The 20,221-nt window shown below is 44.2% G+C and overlaps 1 protein-coding gene across 1 annotated transcript; it reads left to right on the top strand.

The window, feature by feature from the left end:
- Positions 1-9: 9 nt before the first annotated feature.
- On the top strand, positions 10-19,508 carry galm (galactose mutarotase). The gene is given in 8 exon segments (XM_055639357.1): positions 10-52; positions 55-303; positions 3,822-3,976; positions 6,800-7,006; positions 7,772-7,853; positions 9,387-9,528; positions 11,898-12,072; positions 16,837-19,508. Coding segments are annotated over 8 exon segments (1,122 nt in total). The 5' UTR covers positions 10-24; the 3' UTR covers positions 16,921-19,508.
- Positions 19,509-20,221: the final 713 nt, after the last annotated feature.

Below are 20,221 nucleotides of genomic sequence, written 5' to 3' on the forward strand. Positions count from 1 at the left end.
AGAATGAGTGCGTGTCGCCTAGCAATGGGTCCGTCGCGGCAAACCGCTCCCCCCGGTCCGTCCGACAACCGGTTCCCCCGACAACACGCGCCCCGGGCCGGCAGTCCGACCCCGCCATGACGCGAGTGAGCAACGAGACGTTCGGATCGCTGCCGGACGGCAGCCCCGTGGTCCGCTTCACGCTGCGCTCCAGCTCCATCACCCTCCGCGTCCTCTCCTTCGGCGCCATCGTGACCAGCCTGGAGACCGAGGACCGCGATGGGCGGGCGGCAGACCTGGTCCTGGGCTTCGACACCCTCGAAGGTGGGACGGGATAGAGGCCTGCGCCTGAGGCAAATGTATCCTTTACAGGGTCAGCGAGGTTCACAGCACATTCGCCTGCATTTGGCCCATATCCCTCGAAATCTGATCTGGATGTATCTGAAGAAGGGCCTCAACCCGAAACGTCACCCATTCCTTCTCTCCAGCTGTGCTGCTTCCTGTCCCGCTGAGTTACTCCAGCATTTTGTGTCTATCTTTGATTTATCTGATACTTAGTTCCCATTCATCAAGGGGTGTTGAATGTCAGTATCCAACCTTTCCCTATAACTCGGGCCCAGGTAACATCCTGGTGAACCTCTTCTGCACCCTTTCCATCCTTTCACTATGTGAGCAACCATAACTGCACACAGTACTCCAAGTGTGGTTTACCAACCACTCATACAGCTGCACAATTATATTAGTTATTTTTTAGTGGGATTAGGAATGGGCAATAAACAGCTATAGGGCCCTTGCATGGCAGGCGGTGTCAGGACTGTTGCCGCGCAGTGCCTTCTGGAGTACAAGCGATGAACTTCAGGTAAGTGATAGATATAGGGCGGTTGCACATAAGGTCATCAAAGGGCGCAACGCAAGGAGCTCATTCCGTCTGGAAGACATGGCAGCTACCGGCATACACTGCTAACACGCGAAGCGTGTACTTTCTTACCTGTTAAAAAACGCAGAAATGGTCAATTTTTGCGCTGTAAATAATTGTGGAGGGTGACTGAGCGCTCTGAACCAAATGCTCTAGTATCTTTGCTCTGAACCCGAGCACCAAGGTGTAAGCGGCCGAAGGAGCGCATCACTCGGGACAGCCCCCACTCTCCCTCCGGGGTCAGCGCTGTCCGGCCACGGCCGCCCTCTGCCCACCCTCTCCCTGTGTGGCCGCACTGTCACGGGCTGTGGGTCGGCAGCGCCCACACACGGGACCTGGTGGAGCGGGGCCACGGCTCCTGGCAGCGGAAAACCCGGCAATGTCCCTGTCAGCTGCAGCAGAGTTGGGGACAGTCTGGTCCCTCCGCCCACCCAGAGTTACTGACCGTGCTGCATCGGCACCCCCGGCCGCAGGGATAGACGGCCAGTGGTTCGCGAGTGTGGAACCAGTCAGTGTAGAGTCCGGATGCTGGGACAGAAGACGGGCCCGTTACACTGGAAGCCATGATAAGTGCTTACCTGCAGTTCACCATGTGTGCTTCTTCTTCTTTCGTGTGGCGTGCACAGCCTAAAGTTGTAGGACAACTTGTTCTATCTGATCTCCTATTTGTGCACGTCGAGTTGATTGCATTACTCGAAACAGGGCGGACCACGTGAAGGTTGCAATCTTCCACCCCACCACGTGTACTGGTGCGTGGTTGCGTGGCAACAGTATGGGTCACGGGTCATGACCTCAACTGCCGTGCAACCTCCCTATGGGCAGGCATGTGCAGAACCCAATTCAAAAGAGATTAGTACTTTTCCAGGTAGGCAGAAGTTAACAAGATTAACTTTCCAAGCAGGTAGAAGCAATGTGACCATGGTGCTGTCAGGTTGGACCCAAACTGCATCTAAAATAAGTCAGTCTGAAGAAGGGTCTCGACCCGAAACGTTGCCTATTCCATCGCTCCATAGAGCCTCACCCGCTGAGTTTCTCCAGCTTTTCTGTCCACCTTCTACAATACCTTATGCTGCAGTGTAAAAACTGATTTAAAATCATTTTCAGGTTGATTTCAGACTGATTTAAAATCATTTTTTGTGATTTAACTTTAAACCTATTCCAGGCGAAATTGCAATTTAATTAATCAGTAATTTTGCAAAGAGAAAAGAACCTTCAGCCAAATGGGTGCCACAATTGTGCTAGCTGTCCTCTCTGATTCTCGCACATTGCAAAAAAGAAATTATATACATGCTGTTGCACAGAAATTTTGAAAAGAGCAAAATACAAAATCAGCAGCAAAATATTTGGGTAATAAGATCAATGCAATGATGCTATTACCATGAAGCTCCAACTTTAATGATTTGTACCCTAAATAAATGGAAACCAAATATGTAATTAAGGATGTGCATTAAGGAATGCACAAGCAAGTCTAATAGATTTGTTGAAATACAAGGGCCGTCTAATGAAACCCAATCTGAAACAATAAAGGCATTTACTTGAGCACCATTTAAGAACACAATTTAATTCCCGAGCAATGACAGACATTGTTTAGGAAGAAAGGACAGAGCAAGCACAAATTCAAGCATTTACCGGAGACCATTTCATTCATTTATGTCATAACACAGCAAAGCTCCGAGTATGTGTGTGCGTCATTTTCTACCATACAATTATTGAACCTACGATTTCATTATCAGTAATGTAGATTGAATGCTTTAATTAACACTAGACTAAGTGGGAACCGTTGGGTCCCAGTCACACGAGAGGCCTGGTCCCCCAACGCAACCCATTCCCCAAACACAATATTCCATCACTCACCTGTTCCCCCAATGCAACCCGTTCCCCCAAAGCAATATTCCACCATTCATCCATAGCCGCTAACTGTGCAGGCACGGCTCATTTCCCCTCATCCACAAGCACCCCCCCCCCACCTCTTCATGTACGGGAGGAGAGGGGAGGGGAGGCGGGTGTGTGGTGGGAGGGGAGTAGGGGTGTGTGGGGGCAGGGGGTTGGAGGTGGGGGAGGAGGGTGGAGAGCGTGGGGTTGGGGAGGCCGCAGAAGCAGCCCACACGCTGCTCACTCCCTGCACATTGCTGACTCCCCGCACGCTGCTCACTCCACGCACTCCGCACTTGCTCAACACACTATGATCACTCCGCTCCTTCAGCTTTATTCTCCTCGCCGCCGGTGATTGACAGCGGGTGACGGAAGGGGCGTTTTTTACAATTTTAAAAACTCCATAACTTTTGTACTATTCCACCGATTGGAACAAAACTTGTTGCACTTGAAGCACAGGAGAATTGCGAGTAAGGTGGCGAAAAATCGTAGTGTTTTTGTGCAAATTTTAAAACAGCGCAAACCGGAAGAGGACAAGATGAGTGTTTTATATAAGGATAGATAGATAGATAGATAGATAGATAGATAGATAGATAGATAGATAGATAGATAGATAGATTAACATAATTAGATGATTCTCAATATTTTCAATCTTGATATCTGCGTGGCCAATGCTCACCAACCACTTTAGCTGTTCATTTCTCCTCACTTTTGGAATTCTGAAGTGCAATAAATATTTCTCACAATTACCCCTATTTCAACAATTTCTTACAGCGCAAAGATTAACCATTTTACCTGTTTTTACCAGATAAGAACGTACGTGTTGCGTGTGTTACTAGTGTATGCCGGAGGCAGCGTAGAGGATATTGAAAGAGCATTTGGAAGGAATAACACTTTGTTTAGAGGGGTGGAAGAAACAATAAATTGGGAGAATAAAAATGTAACTTGGGTTACAAGAAGGGTCCTGCCCGAAATGCATGTTCTCCCGAGATGCTGCCTGACCCGCACTTACTCCAACACTTTGTTTCTACCTTTGTTTTAATTGTGTTTGCAGGCTATATTAACAAGCATCCTTACTTTGGAGCAGCAATTGGCCGTGTTGCTAATCGAATCGCCCAAGGCAAGTTCAGTATTGACGGAAAAGATTATCAGCTGGCCATTAATAATGGGCCTAATAGTTTACATGGCGGCTTGAAAGGATTTGACAAGGTAAGGCTTATTTATTACTAGAAAATCAGGCAGTAGGCAGATAGGAGATATGAGGAAATGCAGTTGAAGTCTGAAGAAGAGCCGCAACCAAAAATATCACCTATCTATATTCTCCAGAGAGGCTGCCTGACCCGCCAAATACTTTGAGTAAAAGCTGTGCCAATGTTTGTAAAATGACTGTTGCCCTTCCCACTCCCCAGTCACCCCCAGCTTTATAGCAATGCGGACAGAATGTGACTGCACATGTAGTGTCACATGATAGAAAAGTGGCCAGTCTGTCTATCGAGGCTCTGTGAGAACCTATTCAATAGACAATAGGTGCAGGAGTAGGCCATTCGGCCAGTCGTTGTGAAGGGGTAGCAAAAGGTACAAATGTCAAGCCACAGTGTTTGTAGCTTTGAGTCACTCCGAGAGGTTACACTTACTGACACAGTCGGTTCAACATGCACCCACCTGCGTGAACTCTCAGCAAGCGAAAAAATAATGTTCTTTCACATCACTGCTGACACCGTGAACTGTAACCTTGAGTTTTGAGTCATACAGGGCCCTACAGCCCAACACGTACATGCCGACCAAGATGCCTCATCTACATTAGTCCTACCTGCCCATGTTTGGCCCATATCCCTCTAAACTTTTCCTATCCATATCCCTGTCCAAGTGCCTTTTAAATGTTGTTATAGTACCTACCTCAACTACCTCCTCTGGCATTTTGTTCTGTATAACCGCCACCCTTTGTGTGGAAAAAGTTGTCATTTGGGTTCCGATTAAATCTTTCTCCTCTCACCTTAAGGGCGGCACAGTGGCGCAGCTGGTAGAGCTGGTTCGTCATGGTGCCAGAGACCCGGGTTCGATCCTGACCTTGGGTGCTGTGTGTGTGTGGAATTTGCATGTTCTCCCTGTGACCGCATGGGTTTTGTCCGGGTGCTCTGGTTTCCTCCCACATCCCATAGATGCGGGTTTGTAAAAATAGGATAACATAGAACTAGTGTCATAGGGTGATCAATGATTGGCGTAGACTTGATGAGCTGAAGGGTCTGTTTCCATGCTGTATCTACACTGAACAGTTCAGAATACTGTTGTTTGTCGAGCATTGAATGTCATCTTACAGTGTGGAGAGGTGGAGAGGTTGCAGTGCGGGTCAATTGTGTGATGAGTTATAGAGATATGATACGATAGAACTTTATTTATCCCAGGAGGGAAATTGGTCATAAAACACAACAAGATACATGAAATATGAAATTAAAGTGGAAAGTCCAGAATTGGGGATGTGCCAAGATTGGGGAAGGGAAGTCGGTGAACCCCACGATAGAAGGGGGAGGAGTTGTAGTTTGACAGCCACAGGATAAAAGGATCTTCTGTGGCATTCTGTACTACAGACCAGTGGAACCAGAAGGTGCTCCACAGGTTGACCAGTGTGTCATGGAGTGGGTGAGCTGTATTGTCCAACATGTTCCGTAGTTTGAGAAGCATCCTCCTCTCCAAGACTACCTCCAGTGAATCCAACTCCACCCCCAGTACGGAGCCAAATGGGAACAGGCCAATGGGAACGGCTTAGATGGGGCATCTTCATCAGCATGGATGAGTTGGGTCTGTTTCAGTGCTGTTTGACTATGACTCATGTTATAAACAGGTTCCAGTCACAGGCGGAGACTGTGTTCAAAACCTCCCTTTGTATCTGCCCTGTGAAACACAAGATTTGTTCAGATGCTGAAAAATATCTGCATTTTTGGTCATTAAACAATTGTTTGTTAACTTTGCAAAGATTTGACAGTTGAAGCAAGTTTCCGTTGAAAGTATCTGCTGCTGAAGTGCAGGATCTGCTCACACCTCATCTGTCTGCACCCGCTGCACCCATGCTCACATAACATGGAAAATCTGCTAACTGTTAACCTTGGCCCACTGGCTCCGTGGCTGTTGCTCACGAGATCTGTGTCAGAGATCACAGCTTTAGCCACAGGCGACAAACAGCACTTCACTTGACGCAGATGATGTAGTAGATAATCGCACCACTGCTGGCGGTTGCAGTGCAAACAGATTTGCCAGTGTCGGCAGATTACATTTGCATCACAGTGTTGCATTGCATTGCAAAGAACAGATGGCAAAGCAACATGAAAGCTTTCACTGTGGCTGTTAACAGTCAAATCAAGAGTGTTTAATTGTAAAAAAGAAAGGCACAAAAGTGCTGGAGTAACTCAGAGGGTCATGCAGCATCTACTAATCTGAATAGGCTACAATTCAGATTGGGACCCTTCTTCAGTCTTGTAAAAAAGCATGGAAACCAGCCCTTCGGTCCAACTCGTCCTTGCCGATTAAGATGCTTCATCTACATTAGCTCTATTCCCTTTGTTTGGCCCATATTCCTCCAAACCTTTCCTATCCATGACCTGTTCAAATGTCTTTTAAATGCTGTTATAATACCTGCCTCAACTACCTCCTCCAGCAGCTTGATTCCCCCAGGGTAGGGGAATCAAGAACCAGAGGATGTGGGTTTAGATCATTTAGTATGATTAGATAGGACAATTTAATAGGAATCTGAGGAACAACTATTTCACACAGGGTTGTAGCGAGCTGCCAGAGGAGGTAGTTGCGGCAAGTACCATAACAGCATTTAACAGACATTTAGGCAGCTACATGGATAGGAAAGGTTTAGAGGAATATGGGACTGGCATGGGCAAATGGGACTAGGTTAGATGGCGAATCTTGGTTGGCATGAATGAGTTGGGCTGAAGGGCCTGGGTTTCTGCGTTGTATAACTTTATGATTAATTTTGATTATTTACTTCTTCAGGTTAATGCATCCTTGATGGATTATTTTTCGTTGTAGGTCCTATGGACACCTGAAATCCTGCCAAATGGAGTGAAGTTTTCGATGACGAGTGTTGATGGTGATGAGGGGTACCCTGGGGAGCTGAGGGTCTGGGTGACGTATGAGTTGAATGGAGAAGAGCTGTCGATTAACTACAGGGCCAAGACCTCCAAGACCACACCTGTGAACTTGACCAACCATTCCTATTTCAATCTAGCCGGACATGTACGATCTATTGTTTTAATAGCTGACAAGTAATGGAGTTGGTACTGGAATTGTTTATTATTGTCATCTGTTCAGAGATACAGTGAAAAACTTTTGTTTGTGTGCTATCCAGTCAAATCACACTATACACGAGTACAATTAAACTGTACTCAAGTACAATTGAATGCTGGAGTAACTCAATGGGTCAGGCAGCATCTCAGGAGAACATGGATAGGCAAAGTTTTGGGTCGGAACCCTTCAGATTTGTTACCTCAAGTACAATTGGTAGTGCAAAGAGAAAAATATCATAGTGCGGAATATAGTGTTACAGCTACAGAGAAAAGTGCAACATCTGGAATGAGGTAGGTTGGAAGATCGAGACGAACCCTAACTTGTGAGATGACCATTCAGTAGTCTGATAACAGCAGGGAAGAAGCTGTTCCTTTTATCTGATGGTGCACGCTTTCAAGCTTTTGTATCGTCTGCTGGACAGGAATAGGGAGAAAAGGGAATGACCAGGATGGGACAAATCTTTGATTATGTTGGCTGCTTTTCCGAGGCAGCGTGGTTTAGATGGAGTTGATGCGGAGTTTGGGACAAAGGAGGCATGGGATGGTAAGAGGCCAGACTTATAGAGATGCAGGTTTCTCCAGAGCCGGGCAGAGATGCAATGCTAGGGAAGGACAAGGTAGTGAACATAAGAATTAGATGAAGTCCATCTTCTGTCAGGGATGTAGCTCTAAAAGTTCTATCTTCAACATTTCTCTCACCTCCTACCCAATCTAGGGAATCCCCACAATCTATGACCATGAGGTTTCAATCGAAGCAGAGAACTACCTGCCGGTGGATAAGACATCAATTCCGACTGGTAAGTATATACATGAGGTACTTGTTCAGCTTTCATTCTCTATACATGGAACTGTCAAAGGACAGAGAAACGGAATGTTGAAAATATTATATTAAATTGGAGCGATGTAATGGCCTCGTCTTAGGTTAGATTTAGGTTTATTATGTCACGTGTACCAAGGTACAGTGAAAAGCTTTGTTTTGCATGCTATCCAAACAGGTCAGATACACCATATGTGAATACAACAATCAAGTATAACTCATAGGTAGAGCAAAGGGTGTATAATATAGTTCTCAGCATTGTAGCACATTTGTTTCAAAGACAAAGTACAGATCCACAATGGGTCGAGGTGAAGTACCCTAACTTATGAAAGGACCATTCAGAAGCCAGATAACAGAGGGGAGGGAGTTGTTCCTGAGTCTGGTTTGGCAGTTTTGATTATTTTGCCACAGAAGGCTGTGGAGGCCAAGTCAGTGGATATTTTTAAGACAGAGATAGATTCTTGGTTAGTACAGGTGTCCGGGGTTATGGGGAGAAGGCAGGAGAATGGGGTTAGGAGGGAGAGATAGATCAGCCATGATTGAATGGCGGAGTAGACTTGATGGGCCGAATGGTCTAATTCTACTCCTATCACATGACCTTATGACCTAAAGGCATAGATGTTCAGTATTTCATGGAGGAACAAAGAACTGCAGATGTTGGAATCTTGAGTAAAACACAAAGTGCAGGAGTAGATAAAGCTTTGATGGGGCATTGTGGTCAGTTTGGACAAGCTGTGCCAAAGGGCCTGTTACTGTGCTCTAATTCACTGGATCAATACCTGAGATGGCAGAATGTCATAAGAGAGAATGCACATACTACTTTGAGCTTAGAATGAAGTAAAACACAAAGTAAAGTAAAAAGCTTTCAATTAAGGTCATTTAATACCAATGGCCTTTTGAGGGGATAAACATACAACATACTGAGTGCTTTGCTTTGAAAGTTTAAATGATTTGCAAGTATGTACCATTTTTATGGCCTCAGCAACTGGAAGTCATTTGATGTATAATTACTGCCGTGACATGGCAGAAGAACATCCAGAAGCCAGTTCAAACAGCGTAGCTTCCATAATAGCTAAAAAAGACGCAAAGTGCCGTAGTAACTCAGCAGGTCAGGCAGCATCTCTGGAGAACATGAATAGATGATGCTTCGAACCGGGACCTTTCTTCAGACTTATTGTGGTGGGGGGAGAAAGCAGTTGGAGAGGTGGTGGGGGCGGTTCATACTTTGCGTCTCCTCCATTCCAGCTTTCATAATGGCTGTTAGATGGTAATCAGATCTTTCACTGCGATGTTTGCTGAAACAGCGTTGGCTTGGACTGGTGAGTCACTGTTCTCTACTGGGGCCTACTGTTCATCGACACTCCACACGGGAGCAGGGCAGACACCATTTGTGTCAAGGGAAACAACATTATTGCAAGTGCTCCGTGGCAATTTGACAGATGCCATTTTGTTCCATGTTACAGAAGATCAACAGATGGTGGAGTACTTTAAAACATGTTTCTGGTTTATAAAGGTGAAATTGCGTCGGTGGTGAATACGTATTTTGATCTGAGAAATCCTGTTGTGCTTGGAAACCACATTGAGAATAAGCTAACTGAAGGCTTTGACCACAATTTCTGCCTGAGCCTCTCCAAGCAACGGTCTCCTTGTGCAAGGTAACCAGCCCAATGAAACAAATTATCAAAGTCTTCGAGCCATACAGCAAGGAAACTGACCCCACTTGCCCATACTGACCAATGCGCTAGGCCCACCAGCCCACGTTTGACCCAGTTTCCTATCCATGCACCAGCCCCAGGTGTCTTAAATGTTGTTATAGTATCTAACTTCCTCCTCTGGCATCTCGTTCCATGTACCCATCATCCACTATATGAAAATGTTCCTCTCTGGTTCCTATTAAATCTTTCCTCTATCCCCATAAACCTATGTCTTCTGGTTCTTGATTTAAAAGGTTGTGCATTTACCCTACTGCATGATTTAATGCAGCTCGCTCAGATGACCAGTCAGCCTCCTGCACTCCAAGGAATAAAGTCCCAGAATTTATAATTTTGAATTTAGAAGTGTAACAGCATATTTTCCCATTGGTTTTGTCCATATATATGCATTTGCAAACACGTTATTTTGTTCATTGTTAATAAAAAAGTAATCATGTCTTAAATATAGATAATCATGACGAATATAAAATGATATAAATATAAAAATAGACTGGAAGGAAAGACAAAAAATAATTTTTGCAAGCATTGTATCTGAAGTTCCAGAGCAGTGATGTTACAAGGCTTATGTGGTGGTCTTGTTATAATTCCATTGATATTCTCACAAGGCAGGTTATGTTCCATGCTCTGACTTCCAGCCCAAGCTCAGCTGACAGGTTTCAGGGAGAGATGCAGGTAATGAAAGCAGCTGCAGTTGTATGCCTTCTCTCACTTGCCCAGACATAGAAATAACAAAGTACTGAAGTGCTCAAACTTTTTCAGACTGCTTCCAAATGGTTAGCAACTGGGAGCTCCAGCAAGCCTTGGTGGACAGAAGATAAGTTTTTGGCGAAACAGTAGTTAACTATTTTAACTCCCCTTCCCACACCCATACTGACCTTTCTATCCTGGGTCTGCTGCATGGCTAGAGGCCATATGTAAACTAGAGGAACCGCACTTCATATTCTGCTTGGGCAGCTTACAGCCCAACGGTATGAACATTGAAGTCTCCAATTTCAAGTTATACCCCCAACCCACTCTTATTTATTTGATGTTCCACTGCAACCCCTCTTTGGTGTGTTCCTATTTCTCTCTCTCAACCCCCCACCCCCACCATCATCCATCTCTTTCCCCATTCCAAATAAAACAGTCTCCACACTGCCAGTCAATTCCGTATAGAAAGCCTCCCAGTTACAATTGGCCGGGTACTACTTTCCCCTCCTCTGTGCATTCATCTCCCATCCCTGAGTCTTACATTTCCCTATTAACCCCCGTTCCTTTCCACCCATTTCCTTCCCTCTGGCTTTATATTTCACACATCCTCTTTTCTCATGACACCATTTTATTGAGCCTTTGTGATTTATTCCACCCATCTTCCAATCACCCTGTCACCTGTATCCACCTATAACTTTCCAGGCTTTCTCCCCCCTACTCCAATCAATATGACCCCCCAACATCGCCTGTCCATTCCCTCCACATTCCCTGCCCTGCAGAGTTTCTCCAGCAATCTGTGTTGTGCTTTAAGATTCCAGCTTCTGCAGTTCCTTGTTTCTCCTAACCTCTGTTTCAGTTCCTCATGTCCAGGCCTTAAACCATCAGAGACAGAAAGTGATCTCCTCAAAGCATATGGGGAATTTCCTCAAAGCTGGGGGAATAAATGTTAAACTGGTATCTGATAAATCAGTAGTAAGGTAGGAAAATGTAATGTTAGCATTTATTTCGAGAGGACTGGAATATAAAAACAGGGAAGTAATAGGCTGAGGCTTGATAAAAGCATTTGTCAGACTGCATTTAGAATTTTGTGAGCAGTCTTCGGCTCCATATCTTAGGTAGGATATGTTGGCGTTGGAGTGGGTCCACATGAGGTTTACAAGAATGATCCCGGGGAATGACTGGGTTATCATATTATGAGCGTTTGATGGCACTGGGCCTGTACTCGCTGGAGGTTTGAATGATGAGGGAGGTGGAAGGGGGAGAACCTCATTTAAATTTACCAAACAGTGAAAGGCCTGGATAGAGGTCACAGCCTCAGAATAAAAGGAGGTACCTTTTAGAAAGACGAGGAGGAATTTCTTTAGTTAGACGGTGGTGAATCTGTGGAATTCATTGCCACAAACGGCTGTGGAGGTCAAGTCTTTGGCTATTTTTTAAAGCGGAGATCGACATTCTTGATTGGTATGGGTGTTAGAGGTTATGAGAAGGCAGGAGAATGGGGTTGAGAGGGAAAGATAGATCAGCCATGATTGCATGGCTGAATACTCGATGGCCTAATTCTACTACTATGACTTATGAACATAAACATCCTGCAGAACTTCTCAGTGAGCATGTGTTGACAGGGTTTATCATCGGCCGAGCGGCAGACTGCTGGAGGTAGAGACGACACAGCCAGGAATTCAGTTCTACACTGCCAACTTTCTTGACGGGAGCTTGAAGGGGAAGGGAGGAGCTATATACCCTAAGCATTCTGCTTTTTGCCTGGAAACCCAGAACTGGCCTGACGCTGTCAACAAGGTGAGTTTCTGGGGAAGAGAAAGGTGAGAGGGAGGGGGAGCGCTAAGTGAAATATTGAGAACGTTTAGAATTTTGTTTGACCAATGTATTATCCAAAATAATCGCTTTTTATTTTCATACGTGTTTCTGTACACCTAACTGCCGCGGTGAAGAATATAAACTTGTTCCAAAGATATTTTGCATATTTTAATAATAATAATGCATTTTATTTATGGTCGCCTTTCAGAACACTCAAGGACACCTTACAATTAAAACAAGCAAATTACAAATACATAAATAAAATGAAACAAAAACAACATATCCAAGAATTTGATAGAAAGTGGAGTTACGTGGGATAGGCCAGTCTGATTAGGTGTATTTTGAGGGAGGTTTTAAAGGTGGGGAGAGACTCTGTGGTACGGATGGATAGTGGGAGAGAGTTCCAGAGGCGAGGGGCAGAATGGCTGAAGGCTGTGAACCTCATCGTGGACAGGCGGGCAGATAGAGTGGAGAGCAGGGAGGAAGAAGAGGATTGGAGAGTTCAGGATGGAGTGCAAGGCTGGAGAAGTTCAGAGAGGTATGGAGGAGCGAGATTGTGGAGGGCTTTGAAAGTGAGGAGAATCTTAAAATCAATGCGGTATTGGACAGGGAGCCAGTGCAGTTGTTTGAGGATGGGAGTGATGTGTTCGATGGATGGGGTTCTGGTGATAATGCGGGCAGCTGTGTTCTGGACCAATTGGAGTTTATGGATGGACTTGTGGGGTAAACCACAGAGGAGAGAGTTACAATAATCAATACGGGAGGTGACGAGGGTGTGGATGAGAGTAGCAGTACTGTTAGGTGGATAGTGCGAAGGTGAAAGTAAGCAGACCGAGTGAGATTATTGTGTTTTTCAAAAGTGTGCTATCAAGGATGACACCCAGACTTTTGACCTGAGGGGAAGGAGGGACTATGGAATTGTCAATGGTGAGTGAGAAATTGGGACATTTAGTTAGGGTGGATTTGGAGCCAACAAGTAGAATTTCAGTTTTGTCACTGTTGAGTTTGAGGAAGTTGTGAGCAAACCAGGTTTTAATTCCCACTAAGCAGTCAGACAAGGAAGAGGGAGGAAGCATGGAAGTGGGTTTGGTGAACAGGTAGAGCTGGGTGTCATCTGCGTAGCAGTGAAATTGAATGTTGTGTTTCCTGAAAATAAAACCAATAGGAAGTAAATAAATTATACTAAGGACGGGCCCTAGGACTGAGCCCTGGGGAACACCACTGGTGACTGGGGAGGGTTGTGATTGGACATTTTTAATTTGAGTGCGGCCAGAGAGATATGATGTGAACCAGGCGAGTGATGTGTTGATGATACCAAGAGGCTAGACGGTTGAGGAGGATGTTGTGAGAGATGGTGTCGAAGGCAGCAGGCAAATCAAGGAGGATGAGGATGGTGAGAAAACCGGAGTCAGCAGCCATCAGCAGGTCGTTGGTGACCTTGAATAATGTTGTTTCTGTGCGATGGAGAGGGCGAAAACCAGATTGAAATTGTTCAGAGAGGTTATTGCTGATGAGAAGATTGTGAACCTGTGCAGCAACTGTTTTTTCTAGTATTTTAGTAATGGCAAATTGGAGATTGGTCGGAAATTATTCAGATTGTTGGAATTGGCACCGGGTTTCTTAAGTACTGGAGTTATTGCAGCAGTTTTGAGAGAGGAAGGAACATGAGCAGAAATAAGGGAGGAGTGGATGATGTTAGTTATGAAAGAGGAGAGGAGAGGAGAGGAGAGGGAAGGTAGACAGGTTCTGACAGGTGGGGAGGGGATCGAGCTGGCAAGTGGATGATTTGGATTTTTGGATGAGATCAAATATTTCAGTAACAGTTGGGAGTTGAAAACTAGATGATAAAGAAAAGGGGGGGGGGACAGAAGAAGGTGGATGGAGTGCACTATTATCCGTATTAGATAATGAGGGGAGCTGTTTGTGAATGTTTTCAATTTGGTTTTGAAAAAGGACATAAACCTATTACATTGATAAGTTGAGTACAAGTGGGGTGGAAGAGGAAAATGTGGTCGTGAGATCATGTTAATTGTGAAAACAGGGCTCGAGTGTTCCCTTCGCCAGATGAAATTAAATTAGCATAGTATATGGATTTAGCTGTGGATAGGGCATCCTTATAGTTCAGTATGTGGTTGTCATACGTGTTCTTGTGAACAACAAGACCATTTTTGTTGTAGAGACGTTTCAGGCGACGTCCTTTTATTTTTAGCTGGCGTAGAGCATGTGTGTACCAGGGGGCAAAGTAAGTTAAAGAAACAGTCGGGGTTTTCAGAGGAGCGAGATTGTCCAAGAGATTGTGGAGTCTATCATTGTAATGTGAAACCAGACCATCAGTGTTGACTAATTTATCTGTATCAAGGAGATTGTTAATTCCAAGAGAGAGCAGGTAGATCAATATTCTTGATGTTACGAAATGAGATGGAGCGAGACTGATTTTTTTGGGTGGTGGGAAGTTGACATTAAAATAAATTAGCTCATGATCAGAGATGGACAGATCTGATGCAGTACAGTTAAAAGGGGTTAAACCAGAGCAGCAGATGAGGTCCAGGATGTGACCTTTGTTGTGTGTGGGGAAAGTCAATATGTTGCTGAAATCCAAAACTGTCTAGTTGAAGAAAAGCTCCTTGTAAGAATGTTGCTGATATTGTCCATGTGAATATTAAAACAGGAAAGCAGACTATTATCTAAATGGTGGCCGATTGGGAAAGGGGGAGATGCAGCGAGACCTGGGTGTCATGGTACACCAGTCATTGAAGGTAGGCATGCAGGTGCAGCAGGCAGTAAAGAAAGCGAATGGTATGTTAGCTTTCATTGCAAAAGGATTTGAGTATAGGAGCAGAGAGGTTCTACTGCAGTTGTACAGGGTCTTGGTGAGACCACACCTGGAGTATTGCGTACAGTTTTGGTCTCCAAATCTGAGGAAGGACATTATTGCCATAGAGGGAGTGCAGAGACGGTTCACCAGACTGATTCCTGGGATGTCAGGACTGTCTTATGAAGAAAGACTGGATAGACTTGGTTTATACTCTCTAGAATTTAGAAGATTGAGAGGGGATCTTATAGAAACTTACAAAATTCTTAAGGGGTTGGACAGGAAATTAATGAGGTAGATGCAGGAAGATTGTTCCCGATGTTAGGGAAGTCCAGGACAAGGGGTCACAGCTTAAGGATAAAGGGGAAATCCTTTAAAACCGAGATGAGAAGAACTTTTTTCACACAGTGGTGAATCTCTGGAACTCTCTGCCACAGAGGGTAGTTGAGGCCAGTTCATTGGCTATATTTAAGAGGGAGTTAGATGTGGCCCTTGTGGCTAAGGGGATCAGGGGGTATGGAGAGAAGGCAGGTACGGGATACTGAGTTGGATGATCAGCCATGATCATATTGAATGGCGGTGCAGGCTCGAAGGGCCGAATGAATAACTCCTGCACCTAATTTCTATGTTTCTATGTTAAGATCACCCAGTATTATGACATTTAGGGACATGGAGCAAACGGATGTTAAAATGGAAGAAAAATCATAAAAAAAATTATTATTAGGCTTGGGTGGGCAATAGATAATGGCTAAAACAGTAGGGATGGGTCCACTGATTTGTAGGATTATGGATTTGAATGAGTTGTGGGCAGGGACAGGAGACATTCTCCACTTGTCATTGTAGAGCATTGCGACACCCCCCCCCCCTCGGACTACGGTGTAAACAAACACAGGTGGGACAGCCTCGTTGAGCTGTGTGTAGTCATTCTGACGCTGCCATGTTTCAGTCAGGCACAAGAAGTCGAATTTGTTGTCCTGTAAAAGATCGTAGACCAGGGGACCCTTGTTGGTGTGTGAGCGGATGTTGAACAGCCCGACGGAGACGCTGGTGTTGCCGAGATTAGCGCTAGCCGACCTGACTAGGTTAGTTAGCACATTGTGGTCAACAGCACGGTGGTGCTTTCTCGGGGGACGAGGTGACGATGACCAGAAGGATCTTATTGGCTTTGTGTCATCAATGTTGAATATCCGTCCAGAGCCACGGTGCATATATTTCCGACAATAATGATGAGCCAGATCCAGGTCAAGATGTAACTTTGGGGGTGGGTCGGACAGGTCGGGTCGCAGCTGGAGAAGTTCATCCACTGAGTATTGGAGAATCGTAACAGGATCGAGTATGGATGAGAGTGTGATCCAGATTTTGACTTTCATAGTCCTACAGCACACTGATGGATAAATGGAACGAGCTGCCAGTTGAGTCAGGTACTATAATAATATTTAAAAGACTCGTGGACAAGTAGATGGATAAGAAAGGTTTAGCGTTATGGGCAGGTAGGTAGGACTAGCTTAGATGGGGCATCTTGATCGGCATGGACAAGTTGGGCTGAAGGAGCTGCTTCTGTGCTGTATGTCTCTATGACACAAAAATAGGCCTTTTAGTTCAACTTGTCCTTGCTGACCAAGATGCCCCATCCACACCAGTCTCATTTTCCTACGTTTCCCCATATCCATCTAAATCGTATACACCAATGTACCTCTACACGTGTCTTTTAAATGTCGTTATAGTACCTGCCTCAGCGACCTCCCGTCTCCACTTCTCCCACATTAACCCACAATTGCGTAACTACGTTTAAGTGAATATAATGATTCCACACAGTATTAGTAAAAAGAAAAACACATTTGATTGCACTAAAACATAATTCATAAATTAAGTTTGAAGTAGATAAACGCAGGTGAGCTAGACCACTGATGATTTCAAATATTTTGGTATTGCAGATGGAATTCCCAGACGTGCTACTGAGACCCAATGAGGAATATAATCATACAACCTGGTTCAAGTTCTCTGTTGTAAAACAGTAACGTGAGCAGCTACATTTAATGCCTTAATTGAATAAAAACACTTTCTTAGATGATGGGGAAATAGTCACATGGATGGCGTGGGTTTGATGAAGCGAGAAAAGATTTAACACTTTTAACAATCACACTTCGTTTTGTGTCCATCAGAGGGAGCACATGTGCAGAAGTGCCAACCTTAGTGGCAAATGCCTCTACTTCAGGGCATTGCATAAGAAAGGTTCCTCGAAATAAAATACTCTTCATATGAATTACTGCAGGAAATCGGTGTACACTAATGTTACTGCATAATTTTAGCCTTTAATAATGTGTCAAAAAATTGGACGTTTCGCAATTTGAAGGAATTTTAAGATTTCAGTAGCTTTGCAATTTGTAGATTCTATCAGTTATTTGTAGTTAAATCAAGCAGCTTTTAAATAATGTCTTAGTTTGTGTAACATTGTAATAGTTCTTTCAATAGGTTTGAATTTTTTTAAATTATTTCTGCGTTGTGCAAATGATATTCCTACATCACCAATCAGTGCCTTTACACATGGTAATTTGAACAAGAGCATGAATGAAGTGACAATTTAAATTTTCTCTCGTAACTTTTTCAAATCATCATATAGCATAGTAACATGCCCTTTGGCCCAACTTGCATATGCTGACCAAGATGCCTATAGTCCCACCTACACACATTTGGCCCATATCACTCTAAACCTATCCTATCCATGTACCTGTCCAAATGTCTTAAATATTGTAATGTGTTAGAAGCAACTGCAGATGATGCTTTAAACCGAAGATAGACACAAAAAGTTGGAGTAACTCAGCAGGACAGGCAGCATCTCTGGAGAGAAGGAATGGGTGATATTTTGGGTCGAGTCCCTTCTTCAGATGTTATTGTACATGCCTCAACTACCTCCTCTGGCAGTTCATTCCATATACTCATCACCCTCTGAGTGAAAAGGAGCTCATTGTAGACTTCAGGAAGTCCAGAGGTGGCATGCACACCCCCATCCACATTAACGGGACGGAGGTGGAACGTGTTTCTAGCTTCAGTTTCCTGGGAGTCAACATCTCCGATGACCTCTCTTGGACCCACAATACCTCTACTCTGATCAAGAAGGCTCATCAGCGTCTCTTCTTCCTGAGGAGACTGAAGAAGGTCCATCTGTCTCCTCAGATCCTGGTGAACTTCTACCGCTGCACCATCGAGAGCATCCTTACCAACTGCATCACAGTATGGTATGGCAACTGCTCTGTCTCCGACCGGAAGGCATTGCAGAGGGTGGTGAAAATTGCCCAACGCATCACCGGTTCCTCACTCCCCTCCATCGAGTCTGTCCAAAGCAAGCGCTGTCTGCGGAGGGTGCTCAGCATCGCCAAGGACTGCTCTCACCCCAACCATAGACTGTTTACCCTCCTACCATCCGGGAGGCGCTACAGGTCTCTCCGTTGCTGAACCAGCAGGTCGAGGAACAGCTTCTTTCCGGCGGCTGTCACTCTACTCAACAACGTACCTCGGTGACTGCCAATCACCACCCCCCCCCCCCCCCGGACACTTATTATTATTTATTCAAATCGTTTGCTATGTCGCTCTTCCAGGGAGATGCTAAATGCATTTCGTTGTCTCTGTACTGTACACTGACAATGACAATTAAAATTGAATCTGAATCTGAATCTGATTGCACCTCAGGTTCCTATTAAATCTTTCCCCTCTCACCATACCCCCCCCCCACACATCCCGGTTCTTGATTTTCCTACTCAGGGTGAACATGCAGTGTCTTTTACCCAATCTGTGCCCCTCATGATGTTATACACATCTTTAAGATCACCCCTCATCCTCCTGTGCTCCAAGGAATAAAGTCCTAGTCTGCCCAACTTTTCCCCATTGCTCAGGCCTTCGAGTCCTGGCAACATCCTTGTAAATCTTCTCTGCGCTTTCCAGTTTAACAACATTAAGAAAGTCTGAAGAAGGGTCTCAACCTGAAACACCAATTCCTTCTCTCCAGAGATGCTGCCTGTCCCGCTGAGTTACTCCAGCTTTTTGTGCCTAACCTTCCTGCAAAATATTGACTCCAAACATTTTTAAAATATAAATTTCAGTTCCCTCCCCGGTTATTTAACCAGTTTTATGATAAACCATTACCTTTTCCAGATGAGCTACAAAATTGAAAATGAATACATTATTTATTCCTTATTTCTCCTGATGACTAAAATAGTTTGCAGAAAGATGACTTGCTGTGAATTTGCCATGAATTACATACATACCTAGAACAGGAACAGGCCCTTCAGCCCACAATGTTTGCGCTGAACACAATGCCAAGTTAATCTCTTCTGTCTGCACATGATCCAAATCCTTCCATTTCAATGTGCTAATCTAAAAAGCCTCTTAAACGCCACTATCGTATCTGCCTCCACCACCACCTCTGCCACAAACCAGGTTTACATTCCTCACTTATTAGAATCTACACACGGCACTCTTCTGGGAATATTAATAATTGCAGTGTTTCAATGTCAAGTTGTACTTATCCTACCATGTAGTACTGTATTTCCCAATTTAATGAACTGGAATTTACAATATCTAATAAAAATATGCACAAGTTCATTTACAATTGAGTTATTTTATTTCACATCGAAAACCAGGTGTTTCAGATATTTTCAGAACCATTAGGGTGCTGATGCATTTGTAAAGAGAACCAGAGACTCCAGGATTGTTCAACATGCATTAGGTACAAGAGCTGGTTATTTTGCTTCAGGAAAAATCAATTTTATTTCAGTTGTTTTTTGGAGTTGTTTACACCTTAAAAGCAGCATTGTGGTACCAGTATCATTTTTTGGGCTATTTAGCAAATATAAATACAGTCTGAAGAAGGATCCCGACCCAAAACATCCCCTCCATTTCCTCCAGAGTTGTTGCCCGAGTTATTCCAGCTCTTGTTTTGCCCAGAATTCCAGCATCTGCAATTCCATGTGTCTAGTAAATGTTCCATTCAATTAAACTTTCACTATTGGCTCTATAGAACTAATTGAGTCTCACCTCTCCTCACATTTTCTGTTGAATTTCTGATGAAATATCCAATTCCCTTTTGAAAATTATTCACTTTCAAACAGTTCAGTGCAGATTGTAACTTGCTTCACAATTTTTCCTCACTCTTCACTTAATTTATGTCTTTGACTCTTACATTTTATATACTTGTATATTTAGACTCTTGTAACTGGGAACAAAGTGCTTAAATAATTAATTACTAGTAATCAAAGTTTACAGATTTAAAAGCTCAATACATTTTGAAGTTTATGAAGTAGGATTTCTGCCTGTCATTTTTCC

This window comes from Leucoraja erinacea, chromosome 8 (genome assembly GCF_028641065.1).
Source record: "Leucoraja erinacea ecotype New England chromosome 8, Leri_hhj_1, whole genome shotgun sequence".
Taxonomy (NCBI): Eukaryota; Metazoa; Chordata; class Chondrichthyes; order Rajiformes; family Rajidae; genus Leucoraja; species Leucoraja erinaceus.